This window comes from Notothenia rossii, assembly GCF_949606895.1.
Source record: "Notothenia rossii genome assembly, chromosome: 8".
NCBI lineage: Eukaryota > Metazoa > Chordata > Actinopteri > Perciformes > Nototheniidae > Notothenia > Notothenia rossii.
The window spans coordinates 82,663,548-82,684,563 of NC_136906.1; the positions used below are offsets into that span (position 1 = coordinate 82,663,548).

The 21,016-nt window shown below is 41.2% G+C and overlaps 1 protein-coding gene and 1 pseudogene across 2 annotated transcripts in view; one reads left to right on the plus strand and one right to left on the minus strand.

Annotated features, from left to right (window-relative positions):
• The window catches only part of LOC307016319, a 264,046-nt pseudogene that overhangs the window by 48,226 nt on the left and 194,804 nt on the right, over positions 1-21,016 (minus strand). The gene's annotated exons all lie outside the window — the stretch shown is intronic.
• Positions 697-19,647, plus strand: LOC307014269 (galectin-8-like). Its single transcript, XM_079642143.1, has 9 exons — positions 697-843; positions 1,900-1,988; positions 3,364-3,574; positions 5,189-5,308; positions 11,725-11,781; positions 12,314-12,340; positions 13,261-13,349; positions 15,105-15,273; positions 19,332-19,647. Exons 1-9 carry the CDS (start codon positions 805-807, stop codon positions 19,485-19,487), a joined length of 957 nt encoding a protein of 318 aa, XP_079498269.1. The 5' UTR covers positions 697-804; the 3' UTR covers positions 19,488-19,647.

The window sequence follows — 21,016 nt, forward strand, 5'->3', positions numbered from 1 at the left end:
CCTCAAATCTGTTTTTTATAAATCACAAACATTGCGTAGAAACTGGCGTAGGCCATCATTTGAGCGTACGCACCGTTTATAAATGAGGCCCCAGGTGTGTTTTCACTGATGTTTTGTACAGTTTCTGTAATAAAATCAGATATAAAGCCCTTAAGTCTCATGTGTATCACAGCGTCTCTGGTGATCATTAGAAATGCAGATAGATAAAGAAATGAAGAGTTCAAAGGTTGAAACTAAACATGAAAATAAATCTGGAAATATCTTTTTAAATCAGGATTAAAGTTTAAATACTAGGATGAATAATCACGGTATATTTCATTTAAATATAAGCAGTAGACTTTAGGGACATCTGAGAGTGATATCATTGTTCACACAAGTAGTACAACTGAGTATAAACTGATACCAAAGAAACATTTTTTATTCAATGCTATCAAAAGAAAAAGCTCTATTTGAAGGAGAACCAACCTGTTTGAAATCCAGTGAATAAATGTCTCTGTTTGAAAGCATTTGGCTCGTTTTGAGGTTTACTAACATATATTTAGTTCACTTTAGGATTTAGGGTTATAAATTACATAAAGACAAATACAGCTTCATATTTCAAATGAGATATTAGTTAAATCCAAAGAGTTGATCGTGTTGTTAATCTTCCTAAATCAAGTCTAAATGTTTGATATCAGACGCGTCACAGTAAGGAGCGGAACCCTACGTCATCACAGTTCTCCCTGCATGTGCACACGTTCCCTGTTGTCTCAACGTGCTGACGTCACAACACGGAAGTAGACAGAAGGTAAACAGACGCTCAAGATGTCGGTTTCTAACCCGAGACAAACGTTCCTGAACCCGGTGAGAGGCTCAGATATAATCATATATATAATATCATATATAATATACCTTCGTTCAGAGTTAGGAGTTCCTCATGTGCTACTGTCATGTTTAACCAGAGGTACTTTACTAAAGTACTGAACTAAGTACACTTAGAGGTACTTACACTTTACTTTGACTAAAGTACTGAACTAAGTACACTTAGAGGTACTTATACTTTACTTTACTAAAGCACTGAACTAAGTACACTTAGAGGTACTTATACTTTACTTTACTAAAGCACTGAACTAAGTACACTTAGAGGTACTTATACTTTACTTTACTAAAGCACTGAACTAAGTACACTTAGAGGTACTTATACTTTACTTTACTAAAGCACTGAACTAAGTACACTTAGAGGTACTTACACTTTACTTTGACTAAAACACTGAACTAAGTACACTTAGAGGTACTTGTACTTTACTTTGACTTAAGTACAAGATCTGAGTACTTCTACTTTTACTCAAGTACCAGATCTGAGTTCTTCTACTTTAACTCAAGTACCAGACCTGAGTACTTCTACTTTTACTCAAGTACAAGATCTGAGTACTTTTACTCATGTACCAGATCTGAGTACTTCTACTTTTACTCAAGTACCAGATCTGAGTACTTCTACTTTTACTCAAGTACAAAATCTGAGTACTTCTACTTTTACTCATGTACAAGATCTGAGTACTTCTACTTTTACTAAAGTACCAGATCTGAGTACTTCTACTTTTACTCATGTACCAGATCTGAGTACTTCTACTTTTACTCATGTACCAGATCTGAGTACTTCTACTTTTACTCAAGTACCAGATCTGAGTACATGTACATGTGCTTTATCTAAAGATATATCATTGAGAGCTCCTCTCATGATTCTGTTCTCTGATATATATTAGAGACTGAAATATCTCAACCCGTTCCACGTGGGGTCGGTTCAGAAGCACAGGCTTATGTTTCTTAATTTGAAGTGTTTAAGCTTTATTTGAACTCACACTGTTTTATTTTAATTGATCTTAAAGATATGTTTCCTTGTCTCCTTGTCTCCTCCTCCAGGTGCTCCCTTTCTCAGGGACCATCCTGGGGGGTCTGCTCCCCGGAGAGATGCTCCTGATCCAGGGCTCCGTGCCCTCTGATGCTGACAGGTGTGTGTGTGTGTGTAAAGTTTAACTTCTTCATATGTCTAATATTATAGTTTTCATTCAGGAAGTATGACGCTGCGCTGTCAGTACGCTTCTCCATGTTTGTGATTGGTCAAATGTTGCTAGCCCCGCCCCTTTCATGTGAACGCGCTCTCAGCCGGATAGAGAAACACTGGCTTGAGTTACCGAGATGATAACCAGCGTCATAAGATCGCTTAGCGAGAGCGCGTTTGTTTTGGGTTAGGTAAGATAACTCAGAGAGATCAGGGTCTGTTGAACTGGATTCGTAGTCCTGAGGCCTGTACTGCGAAGCTGGTTCAACCTAACCTGGATATGTTTGAGTTAGCCGGTTGGCCTAACCCAAAACATACGCGCTCTCACTAAACGGTCCTACGACGCTGGTTATCAAGTGGATCGCTCAAGCCAGCCGTGTCCTATCTAGTTAGGAGCGTTCACATGAAAGGGGTGGTATCTGGAGCATTCGACCAATCACAAACATGGAGAAGCGTACTGACAGCGCAGCGTCATACTTCCTGAATGAAAACTATAATATTAGACATATGAAGAAGTTAAACTTTAAACATCCATGACTTAAACACTTGATCCAGGATCAAAGCCACATAGCTGCACCTGCAAGGTGAATACAGCTGGTAACAGAACAAGTGTTTGAATGCGTACATGAACAGGTTTATGATATCACTGCCCCGTCTAAGACACCATCTGACTTTCATTACATTTGACTCGAGTGTTTCCTCAACTTAATGTGTTGCTTCAAATAATCCTTCTGCATACAGTATGTGACACTGTGAGTGTTGCACGGCCAGATACGGCTCAGCTGACTCAGATAAGGAGATGATACATTATGATGTGATATGCCGCGGACTGTACTTAATGTTACTCTGATCCGGTTACTTATGTTGTGGCAGATATTTAAGTAAGCTTTCTTAACGCTAATGTTCTAATAGTCAGATTGCTCTGAAGATGGGAGGTGATATTCTATTAATGTTCACGTTCACACAGTCGCTGATTTTTGCCGGCCGTCTTTCTGCAACGGCAGCTTTTCTGTATTTCCTTTCTCCTGTAATATGACTTGATCGCTTTAAGCTCCGCACACTGAGCTCTGATTGGTCAGCAGGCAGTGCTTTCACTGAGTTGATCTCTTAGCCTACAACCTAACCTGCTCCGGGGCAGGTTAGCCGCTCAGCATCAGTTACCATGGAGATCTAGCCCGCTAAAAAGAGAACCAGCTTCGTAGGACCGGAAACCCAGAGTTTACCTGAAGTTAGCCGCTAAGAGAACATCCTGCTTCGTAGTATACCCCCCAGGCCTCTGGTGGACCTGACCTGTGTTATTATGTTGTTGTTGTTGTGTGTCTCAGGTTCCAGGTGGACCTGACCTGTGGCAGCAGTGTAGCGCCTCGCTCTGACGTGGCGTTCCACCTGAACCCTCGCTTCAGACGCTCTGCGTGCCTCGTCTGCAACGCTCTGCTGGATCAGGTCTGGGGTCAACAGCAGCTCCTCTACGAGAAACCCTTCGTCCCCGGAGATGACTTCGAGCTCGTCATCCTCGTCCTCGCAGACAGGTTCAAGGTCAGGGACTTTTATTGGATATTTAATTATCAGATCAAACAACTTTAAAGAGTTCCTCTCTCCTGTAGTCCTGTAGGTGTTAGTGCAGGTCAACGGTCTGCAGAGGCTCAAATCCCTGAGTCCCTCCAGAGTTTCTATTTTCCACTTTAAAGGTTTTTAAAATACTCCGACATAGATGTATTGGTGATGGAAACAGGGAAATGTAATATAAGTACTTCGACCACACGCAGCTGATAATACTTGTTGGCTGTTTATACTTCAAGTTCAGAATCCGGTTTATCACCGAGTAGGTTAACAGATGAGAGGAAGTGTCCTCGGTGCAAACATCCTTTAACACAAACAGAGTTACAGAACGTATAACACTCCTTGTTGTTAAATACCAACTATCTGCAATATACTTTACTCCACTACTTATTTTCCTGACCACAAAGACCTGTACTTTCTACTTCTTACATGTTGAACACAAATACCTGTACTTTCTACTTCTTACACTTTGAACTCAAATACCTGTACTTTCTACTTCTTACACTTTGAACTCAAATACCTGTACTTTCTACTTCTTACACTTTGAACTCAAATACCTGTACTTTCTACTTCTTACATGTTGAACTCAAATACCTGTACTTTCTACTTCTTACATGTTGAACTCAAATATCTGTACTTTCTACTTCTTACATGTTGAACTCAAATACCTGTACTTTCTACTTCTTACATGTTGAACTCAAATACCTGTACTTTCTACTTCTTACATGTTGAACACAAATACCTGTACTTTCTACTTCTTACACTTTGAACTCAAATACCTGTACTTTCTACTTCTTACATGTTGAACTCAAATACCTGTACTTTCTACTTCTCACATGTTGAACACAAATACCTGTACTTTCTACTTCTCACATGTTGAACACAAATACCTGTACTTTCTACTTCTTACATGTTGAACTCAAATACCTGTACTTTCTACTTCTTACATGTTGAACTCAAATACCTGTACTTTCTACTTCTTACATGTTGAACTCAAATACCTGTACTTTCTACTTCTTACATGTTGAACACAAATACCTGTACTTTCTACTTCTTACATGTTGAACTCAAATACCTGTACTTTCTACTTCTTACATGTTGAACACAAATACCTGAACTTTCTACTTCTTACATGTTGAACACAAATACCTGAACTTTCTACTTCTTACATGTTGAACACAAATACCTGTACTTTCTACTTCTTACATGTTGAACTCAAATACCTGTACTTTCTACTTCTTACATGTTGAACTCAAATACCTGTACTTTCTACTTCTTACATGTTGAACCCAAATACCTGTACTTTCTACTTCTTACATGTTGAACTCAAATACCTGTACTTTCTACTTCTTACATGTTGAACACAAATACCTGAACTTTCTACTTCTTACATGTTGAACACAAATACCTGAACTTTCTACTTCTTACATGTTGAACTCAAATACCTGTACTTTCTACTTCTTACATGTTGAACTCAAATACCTGTAAACACAAGTATCTGTACTTCTAGTATTAGTTTGTTAGAGTATTAGTTATAGTATTAGTTATAGTATTTGTTATTGTATTAGTTATTGTATTTGCTCCGTGCAGGTTGCAGTAAACGGAGGTCACGTTCTGGACTTCTTCCACCGGGTGGCGCTGCATCGCGTCGACACCGTCTGCATCTCAGGGAGGGTCAGAGTTCAGGCTGTGGGCATCCTGCAGAGCGCCGTGAGTCCACTACTCTTTCACTGTCAGTACTAAGGCTTCATAGAGACTCAGAGACTCAGAGACTCAGAGAGCTCCTTTCAACACGAGGCCACTCAGAGACTCAGAGAGCTCCTTTCAACACGAGGCCACTCAGAGACTCAGAGAGCTCCTTTCAACACGAGGCCACTCAGAGACTCAGAGAGCTTTAGAGACTCAGAGACCCAGAGACTCAGAGAGCTCCTTTCAACACGAGGCCACTCAGAGACTCAGAGACCCAGAGACACAGAGACTCAGAGAGCTCCTTTCAACACGAGGCCACTCAGAGACTCAGAGAGCTTTAGAGACTCAGAGACCCAGAGACTCAGAGAGCTCCTTTCAACACGAGGCCACTCAGAGACTCAGAGACTGAGAGAGCTTTAGAGACTCAGAGACTCAGAGACTCAGAGAGCCCCTTTCAACACAAGGCCACTCAGAGACTCAGAGAGCTTTAGAGACTCAGAGACTCAGAGTGCTCCTTTTAACACGAGGCCACTCAGAGACTCAGAGACTCAGAGAGCTCCTTTCAACACAAGGCCACTCATAGACTCAGAGAGCTTTAGAGACTCAGAGTGCTCCTTTCAACACGAGGCCACTCAGAGACTCAGAGACTCAGAGAGCTCCTTTCAACACGAGGCCACTCAGAGACTCAGAGACACAGAGACTCAGAGAGCTCCTTTCAACACAAGGCCACTCATAGACTCAGAAAGCTTTAGAGACTCAGAGAGCTCCTTTCAACACGAGGCCACTCAGAGACCCAGAGACTCAGAGAGCTCCTTTTAACACGAGGCCACTCAGAGACTCAGAGACTCAGAGAGCTCCTTTTAACACGAGGCCACTCAGAGACTCAGAGTGCTTTAGAGACCCAGAGACTCAGAGACTCAGAGAGCTCCTTTCAACACAAGGCCACTCAGAGACTCAGAGACTCAGAGAGCTCCTTTTAACACGAGGCCACTCAGAGACTCAGAGAGTTTTAGAGATTCAGAGACACAGAGACTCAGAGAGCTCCTTTCAACACGAGGCCACTCAGAGACTCAGAGAGTTTTAGAGATTCAGAGACACAGAGACTCAGAGAGCTCCTTTCAACACGAGGCCACTCAGAGACTCAGAGACTCAGAGAGCTTTAGAGACTCAGAGACTCAGAGAGCTCCTTTCAACACGAGGCCACTCAGAGACTCAGAGAGCTTTAGAGACTCAGAGACTCAGAGACCCAGAGACTCAGAGACTCAGAGAGCTCCTTTCAACACGAGGCCACTCAGAGACTCAGAGAGCTTTAGAGACTCAGAGTGCTCCTTTCAACACAAGGCCACTCAGAGAGCTTTAGAGACGCAGAGAGCTCCTTTCAACACAAGGCCACTCAGAGACTCAGAGACTCAGAGAGCTCCTTTCAACACAAGGCCACTCAGAGACCCAGAGAGTTTTAGAGACTCAGAGACCCAGAGACTCAGAGAGCTCCTTTCAACACGAGGCCACTCAGAGACCCAGAGACTCAGAGAGCTCCTTTTAACACGAGGCCACTCAGAGACTCAGAGAGCTTTAGAGACTCAGAGACCCAGAGACTCAGAGTGCTTTAGAGACCCAGAGACTCAGAGACTCAGAGAGCTCCTTTCAACACAAGGCCACTCAGAGACTCAGAGACTCAGAGAGCTCCTTTTAACACGAGGAGACTCAGAGAGTTTTAGAGATTCAGAGACACAGAGACTCAGAGAGCTCCTTTCAACACGAGGCCACTCAGAGACTCAGAGAGTTTTAGAGATTCAGAGACACAGAGACTCAGAGAGCTCCTTTCAACACGAGGCCACTCAGAGACTCAGAGACTCAGAGAGCTTTAGAGACTCAGAGACTCAGAGAGCTTTAGAGACTCAGAGACTCAGAGACCCAGAGACTCAGAGACTCAGAGAGCTCCTTTCAACACGAGGCCACTCAGAGACTCAGAGAGCTTTAGAGACTCAGAGTGCTCCTTTCAACACAAGGCCACTCAGAGAGCTTTAGAGACGCAGAGAGCTCCTTTCAACACAAGGCCACTCAGAGACTCAGAGACTCAGAGAGCTCCTTTCAACACAAGGCCACTCAGAGACCCAGAGAGTTTTAGAGATTCAGAGACACAGAGACTCAGAGAGCTCCTTTCAACACGAGGCCACTCAGAGACTCAGAGAGTTTTAGAGATTCAGAGACACAGAGACTCAGAGAGCTCCTTTCAACACGAGGCCACTCAGAGACTCAGAGACTCAGAGAGCTTTAGAGACTCAGAGACTCAGAGACCCAGAGACTCAGAGACTCAGAGAGCTCCTTTCAACACGAGGCCACTCAGAGAGCTTTAGAGACGCAGAGAGCTTTAGATACTCAGAGACTCAGAGAGCCCCTTTCAACACAAGCCCACTCAGAGTGCTCCTTTCAACACGAGGCCACTCAGAGAGCTTTAGAGACGCAGAGACTCAGAGTGCTTTAGAGACTCAGAGTGCTTTAGAGACTCAGAGAGACTCAGAGACTCAGAGAGCTTTAGAGACTCAGAGAACTTTAGAGACTCAGAGTGCTTCAGAGAGAATCAGAGAGCTTCAGAGAGACTCAGAGACTCGGAGTGCTTCAGAGAGACTCAGAGACTCGGAGTGCTTCAGAGAGACTCAGAGAGCTTCAGAGAGACTCAGAGACTCGGAGTGCTTCAGAGAGACTCAGAGACTCGGAGTGCTTTAGAGACACAGAGAGACTCGGAGAGCTTTAGAGACTAAGAGAGCTTTAGAGACTCAGAGAGCTTTAGAGACTAAGAGAGCTTTAGAGACTCAGAGAGCTTTAGAGACTAAGAGAGCTTTAGAGACTCAGAGCTTTAGAGACTCAGAGACTCTGAGAGCTTTAGAGACTCAGAGAGCTTTAGAGACTAAGAGAGCTTTAGAGACTCAGAGACTCAGAGTGCTTTAGAGACTCAGAGAGACTCGGAGAGCTTTAGAGACTCAGAGAGACTCGGAGAGCTTTAGAGACTCAGAGACTCGGAGTGCTTTAGAGACTCAGAGAGACTCGGAGAGCTTTAGAGACTCAGAGAGACTCAGAGAGCTTCAGAGAGACAAAGAGACTCGGAGTGCTTCAGAGAGCTTCAGAGAGACTCAGACACTCGGAGTGCTTCAGAGAGACTCAGAGAGCTTCAGAGAGACTCAGAGACTCGGAGTGCTTTAGAGACTCAGAGAGACTCGGAGAGCTTTAGAGACTCAGAGAGACTCGGAGAGCTTTAGAGACTCAGAGAGACTCGGAGAGCTTTAGAGAGTCAGAGCTTTAGAGACTCAGAGTGCTTTAGAGACTCAGAGAGCTTTAGAGACTCAGAGAGCTTTAGAGACTCAGAGAGCTTTAGAGACTCAGAGAGCTTTAGAGACTCAGAGTGCTTTAGAGACTCAGAGCTTTAGAGACTCAGAGTGCTTTAGAGACTCAGAGAGCTTTAGAGACTAAGAGAGCTTTAGAGACTCAGAGAGCTTTAGAGACTCAGAGAGCTTTAGAGACTCAGAGACTCAGAGAGCTTTAGAGACTCAGAGAGCTTTAGAGACTCAGAGAGCTTTAGAGACTCAGAGAGCTTTAGAGACTCAGAGCTTTAGAGACTCAGAGAGCTTTAGAGACTCAGAGACTCAGAGAGCTTTAGAGACTCAGAGAGCTTTAGAGACTAAGAGAGCTTTAGAGACTCAGAGAGCTTTAGAGACTCAGAGACTCAGAGAGCTTTAGAGACTAAGAGAGCTTTAGAGACTCAGACACTCAGAGAGCTTTAGAGACTGAGAGAGCTTTAGAGACTCAGAGACTCAGAGAGCTTTAGAGACTCAGAGAGCTTTAGAGACTAAGAGAGCTTTAGAGACTCAGAGAGCTTTAGAGACTCAGAGAGCTTTAGAGACTCAGAGACTCAGAGAGCTTTAGAGACTAAGAGAGCTTTAGAGACTCAGACACTCAGAGAGCTTTAGAGACTGAGAGAGCTTTAGAGACTCAGAGACTCGGAGTGCTTTAGAGACTCAGAGACTCGGAGTGCTTTAGAGACTCAGAGAGACTCAGATACTCAGAGAGCTTTAGAGACTCAGAGAGCTTTAGAGACTCAGAGACTCAGAGAGCTTTAGAGACTCAGGGACTCAGAGAGCTTTAGAGACTCAGAGAGACTCAGGGAGCTTTAGAGACTCAGAGAGACTCAGGGAGCTTTAGAGACTCAGAGAGACTCAGAGAGCTTTAGAGACTCAGAGAGCTTTAGAGACTCAGAGACTCAGAGAGCTTTAGAGACTCAGGGACTCAGAGAGCTTTAGAGACTCAGAGTCAGAGTGCTTTAGAGACTCAGAGAGCTTTAGAGACTCAGAGTCAGAGTGCTTTAGAGACTCAGAGAGCTTTAGAGACTCAGAGACTCAGAGAGATTTAGAGACTCAGAGCTTTAGAGACTCAGAGAGACTCAGGGAGCTTTAGAGACTCAGAGACTCAGAGAGACTCAGGGAGCTTTAGAGACTCAGAGAGACTCAGAGAGCTTTAGAGACTCAGAGAGCTTTAGAGACTCAGAGACTCAGAGAGCTTTAGAGACTCAGGGACTCAGAGAGCTTTAGAGACTCAGAGTCAGAGTGCTTTAGAGACTCAGAGAGCTTTAGAGACTCAGAGACTCAGAGAGCTTTAGAGACTCAGAGAGACTCAGAGAGACTCAGAGAGATCAGAGAGCTTTAGAGACTCAGAGAGACTCAGGGAGCTTTAGAGACTCAGAGAGACTCAGAGAGCTTTAGAGACTCAGAGAGCTTTAGAGACTCAGAGACTCAGAGAGCTTTAGAGACTCAGGGACTCAGAGAGCTTTAGAGACTCAGAGTCAGAGTGCTTTAGAGACTCAGAGTCAGAGTGCTTTAGAGACTCAGAGAGCTTTAGAGACTCAGAGTCAGAGTGCTTTAGAGACTCAGAGAGCTTTAAAGACTCAGAGACTCAGAGAGCTTTAGAGACTCAGACTCAGAGTGCTTTAGAGACTAGGAGACTCAGAGAGCTTTAGAGACTCAGAGACTCGGAGTGCTTCAGAGAGACTCAGAGAGCTTCAGAGAGACTCAGAGAGACTCAGAGAGCTTTAGAGACACAGAGAGACTCGGAGAGCTTTAGAGACTCAGAGAGCTTTAGAGACTCAGAGAGCTTTAGAGAGTCAGAGAGCTTTAGAGACTCAGACTCAGAGAGCTTTAGAGACTCAGAGCTTTAGAGACTCAGAGCTTTAGAGACTCAGAGCTTTAGAGACTCAGAGCTTTAGAGACTCAGAGAGCTTTAGAGACTCAGAGACTCAGAGAGCTTTAGAGACTCAGACTCAGAGTGCTTTAGAGACTCAGAGACTCAGAGAGCTTTAGAGACTCAGAGACTCAGAGTGCTTTAGAGACTCAGAGAGCTTTAGAGACTCAGAGACTCAGAGAGCTTTAGAGACTCAGAGAGCTTTAGAGACTCAGAGACTCAGAGACTCAGAGTCAGAGTGCTTTAGAGACTCAGAGTCAGAGTGCTTTAGAGACTCAGAGAGCTTTAGAGACTCAGAGACTCAGAGAGCTTTAGAGACTCAGAGACTCAGAGAGCTTTAGAGACTCAGAGACTCAGAGTGCTTTAGAGACTCAGAGACTCAGAGAGCTTTAGAGACTCAGAGAGCTTTAGAGACTCAGAGACTCAGAGAGCTTTAGAGACTCAGAGAGCTTTAGAGACTCAGAGTCAGAGTGCTTTAGAGACTCAGAGTCAGAGTGCTTTAGAGACTCAGAGAGCTTTAGAGACTCAGAGACTCAGAGAGCTTTAGAGACTCAGAGACTCAGAGAGCTTTAGAGACTCAGACTCAGAGAGCTTTAGAGACTCAGAGAGCTTTAGAGACTCAGAGACTCAGAGAGCTTTAGAGACTCAGAGACTCAGAGAGCTTTAGAGACTCAGACTCAGAGAGCTTTAGAGACTCAGAGACTCAGAGTGCTTTAGAGACTCAGAGAGCTTAAGAGACTCAGACTCAGAGAGCTTTAGAGACTCGAGAGTGCTTTGGAGAAATGAAACACGTTAAGATCCCAAGTTCTTACAGTTGAATCAGTTGTTACCTGACCCCCCCCCTCTCCAGCAGAGATCACCTCTCTCCCCTTCACAAGCTTCAGTCGTTACCTTAGTGACCCCATGTTGTTACAGACCTCTCCCATCAGGAGGAGCAGCTTCAGAAAGGATGCAGATATAGAAACACAAACGTTCATGAAGAAACATCTCCAACAACACACACACACACACACACACACACACACACACACACACACACACACACACACACACACACACACACACACACACACACACACACACACACACACACACACACACACACACACACACACACACACACACACACACACACACACACACACACACACACACACACACACACACACACACAACATAAAACATAAAACATGTGTTTGTGTTTTCAGAGTGAAGTTCCTGCTCCGCTGACCAATCAGGAGCCGGCAGACAGGAAGCATCACACGGTGAGGCTCAGTTCAATAGTCATGATATAGAACAGGCATTCAAACCAAACACAGGAGCCCTCTGAGAGAATCTGTGTCTCCAATAAAGCTTCTGGAGTAAAGTGTGTTATAGACATACAGAGGAGTTTCCTGCATCAACTCAGACATGTTTATTAGAAGCAGCATATAGTAGCAGAACTATAGATATTTATAAAACGGACAAGTCAAATCAAGCAATCTGATTGGTTCTTAGCCGTGATATACTGAGCGTATACCACGGGTAGAATTGTAAGTTACTTTTCACAACAAGTCAGTATCCCTCCGCGTCTGAGAAAAACCGTATACAGTTGGACTGTTTTCAAACTGGAACAAGAAAGCAGCGGAGAAGTAACGGGGCAGAAAGCCTCCTTTTTACGCAGGTATTAAAAGGTTAACATTCCTAAATAAATCAGGTCTGAAGTTCCTCAAAGATTCCTCATTAAAGGAATACTTTAGGACATGTCTCTAAAGCGTGAGCTCATGTGAACATTAATCATGTTTTCTCTCATTAAAGGCAATTCTCTCCTCTTCAGGCGACTTGGTGAGTTCAACAACAACAACAACAACAACAACAACAACAACAACAACAACAACAACAACATGCACACGGATCCTCCCATAATAATACAAACATTACAGTCTTGATCTTATTCTTTGAATATCTTTGCATGTTTGCTCACCTTAAAGGTCCCGTGTCCTGCTTCTCTGGTTCTGACCCGTCCCCTGTGTTCTGTAGCTTCTGCATGTAAACGGTCTGCAGAGTCACAAACCCTCGTGGAGCCTCGTAGATGGGGGTGCTGCCCCCCCCCCCCCCCTCAGGGCCCCCCCTTCCCGTGTCCATGGTGCTCAGGCTGAGTTCAGGCTGAGTTCCTCGGTGTCTCGCAGACCCCACGCAGCAACCAGGAAGTGACCCCAGTAACCCAGCTCTCACTGTCCGCTCCTCGAGCCTCAAAGGGCGGAGCAGCGACCCCCCCAACGTTCCCCCAACACGGCCCCCAGACCCCACGCAGCATTCTCTTCTGTTTGTCCTTGCTGGGGTCATTTCCTGGTTGCTAACAAACGCCATTGTAAAACATAATCACTGATGTTCAGCTGTAACGGTGGACTCATCAGAGCAGAGTGGGCGAGCTGACCAATCAGAGCACAGTGGGCTCACAGGGGGGGGGGGGGGGGGCAGAGAGTGAATACACACACTATACAGAGATGCTGGATGAGGAACCAATGAGAGTTTGGAACATTGAACAATGTACATCTATTCTAGAACTCAACGATGGAACTATGATCAGTAGAAATGGCCATGACATGGGACCTTTAAGAATCACTGGGAGATGCTCCGGATGTTTTTATGTTATAATCATGATTTAGAGATTTAGAGATTTGGAGATTTAGAGATTTAGAGATTTAGAGATTTAGAGATTTAGAGAAGTTTTCTCTGAAAGATAAAAGATGTTTTGTTTTCAGACGATTCCCTTCAGAGGAGAGCTGCTGAGCGGACTGAAGAGCGGACGCTGCATCACCATCAGAGGAGAGACTCTGCAGAACGCTCAGAGGTCAGGAGAGGACTCTTTAAAGTAGAGACACTACATCAGCAGGAGAGGACTCTTTAAAGTAGAGACAATACATACTGATATACACCTGAGCATCAGCAGGAGAGGACTCTTTAAAGTAGAGACACTACATCAGCAGGAGAGGACTCTTTAAAGTAGATACACTACATACTGATATACACCTGAACATCAGCAGGAGAGGACTCTTTAAAGTAGATACACTACATACTGATATACACCTGAACATCAGCAGGAGAGGACTCTTTAAAGTAGAGACACTACAAACTGATATACACCTGAACATCAGCAGGAGAGGACTCTTTAAAGTAGATACACTACATACTGATATACACCTGAACATCAGCAGGAGAGGACTCTTTAAAGTAGATACACTACATACTGATATACACCTGAACATCAGCAGGAGAGGACTCTTTAAAGTAGAGACACTACATACTGATATACACCTGAACATCAGCAGGAGAGGACTCTTTAAAGTAGAGACACTACATACTGATATACACCTGAACATCAGCAGGAGAGGACTCTTTAAAGTAGATACACTACATACTGATATACACCTGAACATCAGCAGGAGAGGACTCTTTAAAGTAGAGACACTACATACTGATATACACCTGAACATCAGCAGGAGAGGACTCTTTAAAGTAGAGACACTACATATTGATATACACCTGAACATCAGCAGGAGAGGACTCTTTAAAGTAGAGACACTACATACTGATATACACCTGAACATCAGCAGGAGAGGACTCTTTAAAGTAGAAACACTACATATTGATATACACCTGAACATCAGCAGGAGAGGACTCTTTAAAGTAGAGACTCTACATACTGATATACACCTGAACATCAGCAGGAGAGGACTCTTTAAAGTAGAGACACTACATACTGATATACACCTGAACATCAGCAGGAGAGGACTCTTTAAAGTAGAGACACTACATACTGATATACACCTGAACATCAGCTGGAGAGGACTCTTTAAAGTAGAGACTCTACATACTGATATACACCTGAACATCAGCAGGAGAGGACTCTTTAAAGTAGAGACACTACATACTGATATACACCTGAACATCAGCAGGAGAGGACTCTTTAAAGTAGAGACACTACATACTGATATACACCTGAACATCAGCAGGAAAGGACTCTTTAAAGTAGAGACACTACATACTGATATACACCTGAACATCAGCAGGAGAGGACTCTTTAAAGTAGAGACACTACATACTGATATACACCTGAACATCAGCAGGAGAGGTCTCTTTAAAGTAGAGACACTACATACTGATATACACCTGAACATCAGCAGGAGAGGACTCTTTAAAGTAGAGACACTACATACTGATATACACCTGAACATCAGCAGGAGAGGACTCTTTAAAGTAGAGACACTACATACTGATATACACCTGAACATCAGCAGGAGAGGACTCTTTAAAGTTGAGACACTACATACTGATATACAGGACTCTTTAAAGTAGAGACACTACATACTGATATACAGGACTCTTTAAAGTAGAGACACTACATACTGATATACAGGACTCTTTAAAGTAGAGACACTACACACTGATATACAGGACTCTTTAAAGTAGAGACACTACACACTGATATACAGGACTCTTTAAAGTAGAGACACTACATACTGATATACAGGACTCTTTAAAGTAGAGACACTACACACTGATATACAGGACTCTTTAAAGTAGAGTATGTTTCTGTGTTGTCTAGCTTCGCGGTGAACCTGAGAGTCTCCTCTGGAGGAAACATTGCTCTTCATCTGAACCCCCGGCTGAAGAAGAGAGTCTTCATCAGGAACTCCTTCCTGTCTGAGTGCTGGGGCTCCGAGGAGAGGAAGCTGATTGGCGGCTTCCCCTTCAGCCCAGGGCAATACTTCGAGGTGAGAAAACACACAGTGGATCAGATGGGAATACAAATACACTCACAGGATCTAAAATGTTTTTGCACACACTACACTATGAGTATTATATGTTAACACACTACACTGTGAGTATTATATGTTAACACACTAAACACACTACACTATGAGTATTATATGTTAACACACTAAACACACTACACTATGAGTATTATATGTTAACACACTACACTATGAGTATTATATGTTAACACACTACACTATGAGTATTATATGTTAACACACTACACTGTGAGTATTATATGTTAACACACTAAACACACTACACTATGAGTATTATATGTTAACACACTAAACACACTACACTATGAGTATTATATGTTAACACACTACACTATGAGTATTATATGTTAACACACTACACTATGAGTATTATATGTTAACACACTACACTATGAGTATTATATGTTAACACACTACACTATGAGTATTATATGTTAACACACTACACTGTGAGTATTATATGTTAACACACTAAACACACTACACTATGAGTATTATATGTTAACACACTAAACACACTACACTGTGAGTATTATATGTTAACACACTAAACACACTACACTATGAGTATTATATGTTAACACACTACACTATGAGTATTATATGTTAACACACTACACTATGAGTATTATATGTTAACACACTAAACACACTACACTATGAGTATTATATGTTAACACACTAAACACACTACACTATGAGTATTATATGTTAACACACTACACTATGAGTATTATATGTTAACACACTACACACACTACACTATGAGTATTATATGTTAACACACTACACTATGAGTATTATATGTTAACACACTAAACACACTACACTATGAGTATTATATGTTAACACACTACACACACTACACTATGAGTATTATATGTTAACACACTACACTATGAGTATTATATGTTAACACACTACACTATGAGTATTATATGTTAACACACTAAACACACTACACTATGAGTATTATATGTTAACACACTACACACACTACACTATGAGTATTATATGTAAACACACTAAACACACTACACTATGAGTATTATATGTTAACACACTAAACACACTACACTATGAGTATTATATGTAAACACACTAAACACACTACACTATGAGTATTATATGTTAACACACTACACACACTACACTATGAGTATTATGTGTTAACACACTACACTATGAGTATTATATGTTAACACACTACACTATGAGTATTATATGTTAACACACTAAACACACTACACTATGAGTATTATATGTTAACACACTAAACACACTACACTATGAGTATTATGTGTTAACACACTAAACACACTACACTATGAGTATTATATGTTAACACACTACACTATGAGTATTATATGTTAACACACTACACTATGAGTATTATATGTTAACACACTACACTATGAGTATTATATGTTAACACACTAAACACACTACACTATGAGTATTATATGTTAACACACTAAACACACTACACTATGAGTATTATATGTTAACACACTACACTATGAGTATTATATGTAAACACACTAAACACACTACACTATGAGTATTATGTGTTAACACACTACACTATGAGTATTATATGTTAACACACTACACTATGAGTATTATGTGTTAACACACTAAACACACTACACTATGAGTATTATATGTAAACACACTAAACACACTACACTATGAGTATTATATGTTAACACACTACACTATGAGTATTATATGTTAACACACTACACTATGAGTATTATGTGTTAACACACTAAACACACTACACTATGAGTATTATATGTAAACACACTAAACACACTACACTATGAGTATTATGTGTTAACACACTAAACACACTACACTATGAGTATTATATGTTAACACACTACACTATGAGTATTATATGTTAACACACTAAACACACTACACTATGAGTATTATATGTTAACACACTAAACACACTACACTATGAGTATTATGTGTTAACACACTAAACACACTACACTATGAGTATTATATGTTAACACACTACACTATGAGTATTATATGTTAACACACTACACTATGAGTATTATATGTTAACACACTAAACACACTACACTATGAGTATTATATGTTAACACACTAAACACACTACACTATGAGTATTATGTGTTAACACACTAAACACACTACACTATGAGTATTATATGTTAACACACTACACTATGAGTATTATATGTTAACACACTACACTATGAGTATTATATGTTAACACACTACACTATGAGTATTATATGTTAACACACTAAACACACTACACTATGAGTATTATATGTTAACACACTAAACACACTACACTATGAGTATTATATGTTAACACACTACACTATGAGTATTATATGTAAACACACTAAACACACTACACTATGAGTATTATGTGTTAACACACTAAACACACTACACTATGAGTATTATATGTAAACACACTAAACACACTACACTATGAGTATTATGTGTTAACACACTAAACACACTACACTATGAGTATTATATGTTAACACACTAAACACACTACACTATGAGTATTATATGTAAACACACTAAACACACTACACTATGAGTATTATGTGTTAACACACTAAACACACTACACTATGAGTATTATATGTTAACACACTACACTGTGAGTATTATATGTTAACACACTAAACACACTACACTATGAGTATTATATGTTAACACACTACACTATGAGTATTATATGTTAACACACTACACTATGAGTATTATATGTAAACACACTACACTATGAGTATTATATGTTAACACACTAAACACACTACACTATGAGTATTATATGTTAACACACTACACTATGAGTATTATATGTTAACACACTAAACACACTACACTATGAGTATTATATGTTAACACACTACACTATGAGTATTATATGTTAACACACTAAACACACTACACTATGAGTATTATATGTTAACACACTAAACACACTACACTATGAGTATTATATGTTAACACACTACACTATGAGTATTATATGTTAACACACTACACTATGAGTATTATGTGTTAACACACTAAACACACTACACTATGAGTATTATATGTTAACACACTACACTATGAGTATTATATGTTAACACACTACACTATGAGTATTATATGTTAACACACTAAACACACTACACTATGAGTATTATATGTTAACACACTACACACACTACACTATGAGTATTATATGTTAACACACTAAACACACTACACTATGAGTATTATATGTTAACACACTACACTATGAGTATTATATGTTAACACACTAAACACACTACACTATGAGTATTATGTGTTAACACACTACACTATGAGTATTATATGTTAACACACTACACACACTACACTATGAGTATTATATGTTAACACACTACACTATGAGTATTATATGTTAACACACTACACTATGAGTATTATATGTTAACACACTACACACACTACACTATGAGTATTATATGTTAACACACTACACTATGAGTATTATATGTGTAAACACACTAAACACACTACACTATGAGTATTATATGTTAACACACTACACTATGAGTATTATATGTTAACACACTAAACACACTACACTATGAGTATTATATGTAAACACACTAAACACACTACACTATGAGTATTATATGTTAACACACTACACTATGAGTATTATATGTAAACACACTAAACACACTACACTATGAGTATTATATGTTAACACACTAAACACACTACACTATGAGTATTATATGTTAACACACTACACTATGAGTATTATATGTAAACACACTAAACACACTACACTATGAGTATTATATGTTAACACACTACACTATGAGTATTATGTGTAAACACACTAAACACACTACACTATGAGTATTATATGTTAACACACTACACTATGAGTATTATATGTAAACACACTAAACACACTACACTATGAGTATTATATATGTTAACACACTATGATGACGCAGATGATCGTCCGGGCCGAGCAGCGGGGCTTCAGAGTGGCCGTGAACGGGCAGCACCAGCTGGACTTCCCTCACCGGGTCCAGAACCTGAGCCAGGTGTCACAGCTGGAGGTCCTGGGAGACGTGAGGCTGCTGAACGCCAGCATCTCTGATCAATAACTTCGTAATCAATCAATTAATCAACCAATCAACCAATCATGTAACACGTGTCATTCCTCCATGGACCAAGTCAATGCACTAATATTCCAAGTATGTCTTTAATTCTTCTTCCTGTTTTTGCACTTTAACCTCCTGGAATAAACTCACCGTGTGAACCATCCAGAGCCTCCTGTTGGTCTGTCCGTGCTCCACCCTGACTTTAAAGAGTCCCCGATCCTGCAAGGTCCACTTCTCCATGTGTCCCCTCTTCTTCATGTCTCTTCTACATCAACATGTGTCCCCTCTTCTTCATGTCTCTTCTACATCAACATGTGTCCCCTCTTCCTCATGTCTCTTCTACATCAACATGTGTCCCCTCTTCTTCATGTCTCTTCTACATCAACATGTGTCCCCTCTTCTTCATGTCTCTTCTACATCAACATGTGTCCCCTCTTCTTCATGTCTCTTCTACATCAACATGTGTCCCCTCTTCTTCATGTCTCTTCTACATCAACATGTGTCCCCTCTTCTTCATGTCTCTCTACATCAACATGTGTCCCCTCTTCTTCATGTCTCTCTACATCAACATGTGTCCCCTCTTCTTCATGTCTCTTCTACATCAACATGTGTCCCCTCTTCTTCATGTCTCTTCTACATCAACATGTGTCCCCTCTTCTTCATGTCTCTTCTACATCAACATGTGTCCCCTCTTCTTCATGTCTCTCTACATCAACATGTGTCCCCTCTTCTTCATGTCTCTCTACATCAACATGTGTCCCCTCTTCTCCATGTCTCTTCTACATCAACATGTGTCCCCTCTTCTTCATGTCTCTTCTACATCAACATGTGTCCCCTCTTCTTCATGTCTCTTCTACATCAACATGTGTCCCCTCTTCTTCATGTCTCTCTACATCAACATGTGTCCCCTCTTCTTCATGTCTCTTCTACATCAACATGTGTCCCCTCTTCTTCATGTCTCTTCTACATCAACATGTGTCCCCTCTTCTTCATGTCTCTCTACATCAACATGTGTCCCCTCTTCTTCATGTCTCTTCTACATCAACATGTGTCCCCTCTTCTTCATGTCTCTCTACATCAACATGTGTCCCCTCTTCTCCATGTCTCTTCTACATCAACATGTGTCCCCTCTTCTTCATGTCTCTCTACATCAACATGTGTCCCCTCTTCTCCATGTCTCTTCTACATCAACATGTGTCCCCTCTTCTTCATGTCTCTTCTACATCAACATGTGTCCCCTCTTCTTCATGTCTCTTCTACATCAACATGTGTCCCCTCTTCTCCATGTCTCTTCTACATCAACATGTGTCCCCTCTTCTCCATGTCTCTTCTTCATCAACATGTGTCCCCTCTTCCTCATGTCTCTTCTTCATCAACATGTGTCCCCTCTTCTCCATGTCTCTTCTACATCAACATGTGTCCCCTCTTCCTCATGTCTCTTCATCAACATGTGTCCCCTCTTCCTCATGTCTCTTCTTCATCAACATGTGTCCCCTCTTCTCCATGTCTCTTCTACATCAACATGTGTCCCC